The sequence below is a fragment of the Fukomys damarensis genome, unplaced genomic scaffold (assembly GCF_012274545.1).
Source record: "Fukomys damarensis isolate Sample0158 unplaced genomic scaffold, DMR_v1.0_HiC HiC_scaffold_10, whole genome shotgun sequence".
NCBI classification, from domain to species: Eukaryota; Metazoa; Chordata; class Mammalia; order Rodentia; family Bathyergidae; genus Fukomys; species Fukomys damarensis.
The window spans coordinates 38,445,389-38,455,069 of NW_022900922.1; the positions used below are offsets into that span (position 1 = coordinate 38,445,389).

The 9,681-nt window shown below is 40.4% G+C and overlaps 1 protein-coding gene across 1 annotated transcript; it reads left to right on the forward strand.

The window, feature by feature from the left end:
* Nucleotides 1–5,185: 5,185 nt before the first annotated feature.
* LOC104861559 (putative vomeronasal receptor-like protein 4) lies at nt 5,186–5,895 on the forward strand. The gene is given in 2 exon segments (XM_019207311.2): nt 5,186–5,771; nt 5,774–5,895. Coding segments are annotated over 2 exon segments (708 nt in total).
* The last annotated feature ends 3,786 nt before the right edge of the window (nt 5,896–9,681 follow it).

Here is a 9,681-nt window from a genome sequence, read left to right on the forward strand (position 1 = left end):
GAGCAGGGCTTGGCACGTCGGGAGCATTAAATATAATGCAGCTATTATTATTATTATAAATATTAAGAAAATGAGGATAATATTCACATAAAGTGCTAAGGAGGAACAGGTACAGCAGCAGAATGATTTCAAACTGCACATTTTTCATCTGTACCATTGTTTCGTCCCAAGATTCCCCCCATTAGAAATATTGCACTAACCCACCCTCAGAACACCTCTTTCACCTCTTAGAATCCACTTGAGGGATATCGGTGAAGACGAAGCACGAACAGAGAATGTGTTGGTGGTGCATATTCCCAGCCCCAGAGCCCGCAGCAGAGACCTGAAGATGATCTGAAGGTCCTCTGACCGTGCGGAAGAATTGGAGACTGTCTCTGTGTGTCCAGGACAGACAACTACACAAGGAAATTTCTGTGGCACAGAAAGCATCTATTATTACAGGAGAGAGAAAATAACAGCCCTGCTGGAAATGCCCAGCTCCAGCGTGACCACGTCACAGGAGAGCTGCTGAGGAGTTGCCCTGTCCAGGCAGAGAACCGCGCTGCACCTGCGATCCAGGGTGACCCGCTCCAGAGAGGGTTCGAGAGAAGGGCAGAGCATCCTCAGGAAGAGGGCTGATGATCGCACCTGTCGCACTCACACAGCCTGAGTTCACCTGCAGGTCACTTGGCCACTGTTTGTGCTCATTAATTGCCTTGACTCAAAACCACACAGCGCACTGCTGACAGGAGGAGACTGCAGCTCTGAGCAGAGAGCCTGGTGAATCTGGCACCTGTCCTGTAAACCAGAGACAAGGCCCTGGTTTCCAGGACGACTACTTGCCTCGGAGCACCCAGGGCTCCAGAAAGGGCAACTCAGGCTGTAAAGCAGCAAAAGCAATGTACAGATTTAAAATAATCTACATACAGCTGGTGGCTGTAGCACATGTCTGTAATCCCAGTCATTTCAAAGGCTGAGGCAAGGGGATCCTGAGGAGTTCAGCCTGGGTGATATTGTGAGAGCTGATGCCCAAAAAGAACAACTATATAAATAAAAAATATATATCTGTGCATAATAAAATATTCACAAGTAGTCTATATCAAGTGCTTTGAAAGAAATTTTCCTTTTTGAACCAGGAAAATAGACTTTTAGTTTTCAACTTTCATTTGCTTGTAACTCCATCCTACACAATGTAACTTCTCTGTGTCTGCATTTTACCACTGAAACATAGTGGAATGAAGACCTCTCCCACCTTCCAGGCTGTTCTTTCACTTAGGGCTCTAGCACCTCAGCTGCAGTGATGGGTCAGGTGCCCTCTGGGTGACGAGGACACGGTCACCCAGCACACAGGGGGAGACAGGGACCAGACCCTCTCTGGGGCAGCTCCGCCCTTCTCACACAACTGGAAAAGTGCACCATTGTCACCTCTCATCTCAGGCCTGAGTCCAACTTTAGTTTCATCGCTTGGCATCGGGACTGGAAGGGTCCCTCTGGGGCTTGCATGCCTGACAGACAGAAGGGCCATCTTGAGTGAACACGAATCAGAGAGCTGCGCACAGATTTCGTGGCAGGGTTAGTTTGTTGGGAGATGGTGTAGGCCAGGACTGTGTGAGCCCAACGTGTGCAGGCAGAGCAAGGGGCTTGGTCCTATCCAGGCCCTGATATGAAGGGAAAGGAAAGCCGGGTCCCAGGAAGGCTGTCACTCCTTAGTCTATTCCTTTGTTTAAAGAAGGCTCTGAGAAAGAAGGGAGTGACTTGTTCCATGCATCAGAAGCCTATTCTGCTCACAGGGTGGAACTTGGGGGAGGTAAGGGAGTTCTGGTGAAATGGGAGAACTGAGCCAGAGCAACTCAGGTAGCAGTTTCCTTTCTCACTGCACCTCCTCCCTAGAAAACTAATTACACTACACTCCAGTGAGGCCTGAGATAACTTCTGAGCTAAACAGATGTGGTAATTGTGGAGGGAGAGGGGAAGCTGTCCCCGAGGGAGGAGATGCGCAATGGGTTTCTTCCCCTGACAGGTGACACCCATGAGCATTGCAGTCCTGGTGACAGTTTCTAGTGGCCAGGCGCTCGGCAGTGCTGAAGGTACAAATGTGACCAGAGCTGCACCTGGCCAGCATGATTGACTGGAGTCGTGTGCAGCACTCTGCCAAGGTGAGCAGACCTGAGCAGCCTTTCATATACTCACCTGTGCCAGGTCCGTTTCTTACGAAACCTTCATCTCTGTGTGCCTGATGGAGGGAGTGGAAGAGGGGGCCCTGAGCCAAGAACCTTCCCTGATCTTCTGCCATCTGAAGTTCCGTCCCTGGGCTCAGAGAGATAAAGGGGCCCAGTCCCAGCGGGTATCGCCCCCAGAATGCTTGAGCCCCTGTCCCTGAGTTCAGGGGCTGCTGTCACCCCAGAGCTGAGTGCTGGGTCTGGGCATGAGATCCTCACCTGGGTCGAAATATTAGAGTAACAGAAAGGGTCTCCAGCCAACGGGGGAGAATGGTTTCCTTCTCTACCTAATTTCCCAGCGTTATGACCCTGAAGGCAATTTCAGCTTTTACAAACTATGTTTACAGATTCCTGATTTTGAATGCATGGCACCTCTTTATTTTCCATTATGTTGTCCACTGTGTACCTTTGTCTGTAACATGAAGGTGTCTGTCTGAATTCTTCAGTTATGCTTCCCTATTTTAACACATGATATTATACTCTAATTGAAATCCAACTTCATTCTCATGCACCCATTCCTACTAACAGGATGAAAATTATCCTTTGATTTTGAGAATCCCTACTATGAATTTTGAGTGTGGTCATTTTTAATAGCTTGCAATCCCTGACTAAAATTTAAACAACTTGCAGTCTAGATGGATTACTTAATCTGCTGGCTTGCAGCTTGTAGCTTAATCTGTGATGTTTGAGTGTCTGGGATGGTGCACAGCTTTCTTTAATAAATGCTGTTTGCATTATGTCCCATTTTTCAAAGGATATCTCTAATATCATGAACTAATTGTGGTCAATACTGTGTACAAGGCTTAGATGCTGCCATTCATGGTGCATGGATCTTTAGGAAAGAGAACGCTAAAGCCATCCTTTAATATTTAGTAGTAAGCAGATGGGAGGCTTATAGAAAAGTATTGCAAGGAAATAGAACACATGTAAATCAATGGTGATAAGTGAGACATCCTTACTTAATTAATTCAGGAAGTGATCATGTTTGCCATAACTTTCAGAGTACGAAATAAGAATGGAGAATTGAGAAAGGAAAGAGGAAAACCCCAGGCACAACTGAAATTGATACCATCTTGGGCTGAGACAGGGGACTGTAAAATTGATTATGCCCACCCTACACTTGTCTTGTTTATAGAAATGATTCCTGCTGAAAACTGGGTACCAATCTGAGTATCTCCCACCTAAATTCCATTCCCACAACTAAAACCTCCAGATTAGAAGTACCGTGTTCATATTACAACCATGTATTTTGTCTATTCTAAGTTGAGATTGTTTTGTCCTTTAGTAGCCTAGTTTACATTAATTTCCATAGAAACTGCAAGTAGCTCCCCTTCACTGCAGTTGATTGATAGTAAAATTCAGTGCCTGGGACTGGCCAGCACCTTTGTTGGTTGCACCCACATTGGTCGTCCCGGCACCTTTGTTTGTCTCTTCTAGTTCTGCCTTTTAGTTTTGTTTCTCAGGCCGGCATGATATTCTGAGCAGGATACTAGAACCTAACTGCAGGTCTCTCCAGTAGGCTGATAGCAACCAAAGCAGCCTGCTGTTAATGGGTTTGGAAAAGCTGCACGGTGCCCTCAGGTTGCAAGGTGAACTGGCATCACTGCCTCTCGCCAGGCGAAGCAGAGACTGTGGACACCATCAGTTCCTCCTACGGAGGGATTTCTTTTCACACTAATGATGTTGCAGCCTCTGATGCTACATGCCCACATTATTTGGAATCCCTCATCCATAAACTGCCCTCATCTGAAGATAGCACACTGCACCCAACTACTTTCTGCCCCTCCTTATCTACCTTAATAATTACCAACAGATCCAGAACTGATCCAGGCTTCCCTTAGTAGCCCTGGTTGTACCGAGAACCTTGACCTCTTCTAAGACCCTTGTAGAGAAATGTATTATGGTATCTTCTGTGTCCAACCATCACTCTGTACCTTATGTATATATTTTGGTGATCCATTTAGAATTTGTTTCAAAATAGATAAAATTCTCAGATACATACATTCATGATATATGTATATCTCATTACATAATTTCTCATTACTGAAAATTATGGACTGGGTGTCAGGACACAAGTTGGACTGGCCTGACAGGGACAGCCAGGTGACATATATTCTTTCATTAAAAACTCTGTATTTATTGCACCATATCAGGAAAATTTATGCAGTTAGACTGATCACTGAGTACTAAAAATAGAAATAAATATCTTGGAAGAGTGAAAATAAAGAGTTAGTTTGGGGGCTGGAGATTTAGCTCAGTGGTTCTGCCACCTGCCTTGCAAGCACAAGGTCCCGAGTTCAACCTCCAGATTTAAAAATACAGAAATCTTAAGAGGCAGGTATCATGGATCTAAAACTTGGGAAACAAATAATCCAGAGTATTGAACCACCAAAGAGTTATTGTAGAAGATTCAATGTGGCTACAATGATGTGATGCTGAAAAGTGACGCCTCGGGATTTCACAAGGTCTGTGTGTGTGGGGTGTAGAAGGCAGACCAGTTAAATATGAGCCTCAGGCTTTGGAATCCGATGAGAGGAAAGCACAAGTCTTAGAATCAAACAAAGGGAATCTGAACACAGATTCAAAAAAGGGAGGTTTGTTTGGACAGTGCTTGAACAAGTAAGTTCATTGTACTGAATGGAACTAAAAAATGAGTGGAAAATTCAGGGTTTTTTTTAAATTCTAGTTTGGAAGACACTATTTCATAGAACATAGAATAACCACAAAGAGTGCTATAAAAATAGGACAAAATTCAACACTGTTTCATCTGTCACATCTGTTTCTCCTATACTGGTAGGTTATAACATGAAATAATTTTTTTCAGATACCTACCGTCATTACTGATGTTTCTTCAAAACTGTTATTTGCCAGATGCAAGTTTTCTGTTCATGAAGATAGAAATGGTTTACAACCTTGCTAACAGCACAATCTATGTTTTTCTGGCTAGACTTAGCATTATAGGGAACATTTTTGTTTTTGTGAATAATATGTACAATGTTAGAGGAGGTGCCAAAAGCAAATCAATACACTTTATTATTATCCATTTGGCTTTTACAAATATCATAACGGTTGTTTCCAAAGGAGTACCAAAGTTAATACCAGCTTTTGGTGTGAGAAACTTCCTGGGTGACACAGACTGCAAGATTGTGGCTTATCTGGAGAGGGTGGCACGGGGCCTGTCCATCTGCACCAGCGCTCTCCTCACAGTGGTCCAGGCTGCCACCATCAGTCCCAGACACTCCAGCTGGAGGAGGCTCAAGCCCAGAACTGTGTGGCATGTCCTTCCCCTATTTCTCTTCCTCTGGATTCTCAATTCCTTGATTGGCATGAACTTACTTCATTGCGTCAAAAGCTCCAGCATGAATATATCACAATTCAGTAAGCGTGACTATTGTTATTTGCAACCACAAAATCAAAAAATAAGATCACTTTTTGTTACCCTCATGGTAGTAAGGGATGCTGTGTTTCAGGGCGTCACGGGTGGGGCCAGTGACTACATGGTGTTTCTTCTCCACAAGCACCACCAGTGTGTTCTCCACCTGCAGAGCAGCAAGCTTCTCTACAAAACCCGTCCTGAGATCAAAGCTGCCCAAAATGTTCTTCTTCTGATGCTTTGTTTTCTTTTCTTTTATTGGATAGATTGTGTTCTTGCCCTATGTGTAAGTTTTGCGAATCTCTCCATGGTAATAAATATTAGAGAATTTCTGACCGTTGGTTATGCTGTTCTTAGTCCTTTGGTATTGATTCACAGAGAGGGACACCTGGCTGATGGCCGGCATGCTCATTAGGATGTAAAGATACTAAAAGTTCATCACTTCTCTATTGAGTTTTCTTTTCAGTAACTACCTATATAACAGATCTTGCTTTTCTTATGGTAGGTTTGAAAACAATAACATGAAAAATGTATTTATAATATATATGATTTTATATATACATACATACATATATATGCATATATATATTCTTAGTCAACAGTCATGGTGACCTGCAGCCCTGAACTCACACAGAGATCATTGAAAACTGAAGGGGTGAACAAATCTCACTCTCTTTTCTGCCACCCTTAAAATGTAGCTGTAGCTATTATTTATGATCTTAGTCCTTCCCTATCACGGTTTATTAGAAGGCAAACACAAAACAAGTGCCACTGTTCTTTTGTTCCAGGATTTCATTTCTTTTTCTCATAGATAGATATATATTCTGTTTGAGAAATCCAAAAGGAGAAATCTTGTAAAATTTCTCATTCAACATTCCACAGGCACAATTTATAGATTAGTCAAAGGAACTTTTTTTTAAATTTTTATATATCTGCAAATAGCCATTCAAAAAAAGAGATTTCTGGAATATTTACAAGAGTGAAAATTTCCAAGTATAGTCACATAGCATATCATATGGTATAATTTTAATCAATAGAAGAGTAATATTTCAGTGATATACATTCACTAAGTGAAACATTTAATTTGATGCTATTCACATAAAGATTCTATGGAGAAATACCAAGGAAACTATATTTTTCAAGAAACTCGAACATAAATGCATGGTAAAAGAAATTTTATTAGTGTCTCACTATATTTTCTGAATTGATAAATGAGATAAATAAATGAATTATATTTGAATAAAATTTATGAGTTTTTTTCTAGTTACTATTTGTTAATATCTAGCTTTGTCTAAATTCCTACCAGTCTCCTTACCCACCAAGAGCTTCCAAGCAACAAGTTCTATGTGGACAGAAATAATTTAGTTCTTAATTTCTTAAACTGCAACTGTTTGAATATAGATGTTTAGGTACAACACATAGTTTATTAATCAGATAGGTGATGAATATTTTTTAAAATACTTAGGCTTAGTTAACTTATTACATTGGCATACAGCACAGAATTTTAGAATTGACCCAGATGAGCTGACACTATTTTGGAATATTTCCATCATATCTTCTTGTTGCTCCTGTAAGCATTTTGGGTCATCTTTGTCATAAACAATAGTGGAGACTACTTCACTCTTTGACTGTGTTTGTGTCTTATAAGCAGAATCTTTAAAGAAGTCATGCTATAAGGATATGGTGCTATTTGTAAAAGTGCTTCTCTTCCTAATGTAATTGTAGCTTGCATAATGGCAATGTATACTATTTATTTTACTTTGACAGTTTGCTTGTGAGAACCCTTTCCCACTTGCAGCAATTAATCTTGATTGTCATTTGGGCTGGATTGTAAAGTGCCTCAGACATTAGTAAAGCAAACTTCGGGGTGTGTCTGATGGAGAATTTCTAGAGCTAATGGCAGGATAGCCATGAAGTAAAGCAGGGGAAGACCTACCATGGGCTTCCCCTTTATCTTGACCCAACTGACTTACTAGATAATATGCCACCTTTTGAAGAAGCAGTCAGAGGTCCAGGGGGGCTTTCTGGTAGGGGTTAAATTTTGTGATGGTAGTATATTTTCTGAATGAGCCTACAATATACAGTAATTTTCTCCATATCCAGGATTCATGGAATCAGATGTGGAAATGGCATTACTGCTCACCATTCTTCCTAGTAACCTATTAGCAAAATTTTGGTTTCCTATTCCCATGACCTTATGCTCTCTGCTGGCGTAGAGATCATAGTTCCAGGGGGAAAATTCTTCTACCAGGAGATACAACAATGATTCAACTGACCTGGTTATTAAGATTTCTCAGGGGTACTTTCAGCTTTTAATCCCCCTGAGTCCACAGGCTAAAAGGGGAGTTACAGTGTCAATGGGGATGATGGATCTAGAATATCAATGGGAAATTGAAGCATTACTCCACAGTAGATATGAGGAAGAATGTGTCTGTAGTGCCAGAGATTCTTATGGTATCTCATGTGTTAGTATGCGCCATTCAATGGAAGATTACAACAAATTAATCTAGGCAGGTTTGCAAATGACCTAGACTCTTCAATCCCCCTTTTAGTTAAAGAACCAATTCTACTGAGATGTTTGCTGAAGGCTAGGAAAATACAGAGTGGACAGAAGAACAGGGTACTTATAAATATAAGCTACAACCACATGACAAGTTACAGAAATTAAAAACATTTTTTCCTGTTTTGTTAAGAATTTATGTTTATGCTGGAAGGTAACACGGGGAAGCACTTGAAGCCTTAGCCACACCCAAGGACTTCCAGAACAGAATTGATTAGCACAAGAACTGATGCCAACAAACAACAAATGGAATTAAATTTAAAAGATTCTGCACAGCAATGGAAACAATCAGCAAAGAGACAACCTAAAGACTGGGAAAACTTTTGCCAGTTATTCTGTTTCTGATTGAGGAATAATGTTACAGTCTATAAAGACCTCAAAAATTTAACTACTCCAAAATTAACCACCCAATCAAGAACTCAGCAGATATACAAATGTCGAGTATGCTCATGAAAACATGTTACTCATATTTAGACATTAGGAAAATTTAAATCAAAACACTTCTGAGATACCATTTTACTCCACTTACAATGGTTATCATAAAGACCAAAAAGAATACAAATCACACAAAATGGTTAGAAAAAAAAGGACTTCTATTATTGGCAAGTATTTAACTAGTACAATCACTATGGAAATGACTGTGGAGATTCCAAGAAAAGTAAAAATAGATATTCAATTGGACACAGCTATACTTCACCTCTCTATTATTCCAAAAGAACTAAGTCATAATACTATAGTGAAGTATGCATATATGTGTGTTTATAACAATGCAATTCACACTAGCTGAGTTCTGCAAAAAAGCCTAGATGCCCTTCGACAGGCAAAAGGATTTTTAAAAATATAGTACACATACACAATGGGATTTTATGCATCCATAAGGAAGAATGAAGTCATGTCATTTGAAAAAATATGGAGGCCATTTTGAGATCTCTTGCATGGTGGCTCATCCTTATACTGTAAAGTATATTTCTATTTCAACTTTTAATGGCCCAAACTCATTCTGCTGAGCAGTTTCTTTTCCAACCTTTAATAAATTTTGCAACTATGAATGATTGTCTCCATCAATTCTTTGCTCAGGACAGAAAGAACCTAGAAACCACCATCAGAAAAAGACTCCACTGAAAAAAGAGATCTATTAAAAACAGTAAGGGATCATGAGAAATCAATCCAATAACTCCTAGACGATACAAAGAAAAATAACATAAGACTAATAGGAATTCATGAAAAAACAGGAGAAAACACAAATGACATAAAAAAGCTCTTCACAGAATTAATGACAGAAAACTTCCCAAATAGAAGGGAAGAATTAGACATACAGATAAGTGAGGCATATAGAACCCCAACTAGCCACGATCAAAAAAAATCTACACCTAGACATATAAAAATCAAGATTCCAGAAATCCAACAGAAAAACAAAATACTACAAGCAGTAAGAGAAAAGAAACAAATCACATGCAAAGGGAAGCCCATTAGAATCACAGCAGACTTTTCAACACAAACCCTTAGGTCAAGGAGAGCCTGAAGTGAGGTATTCCAAGTCCTAAAAGAAA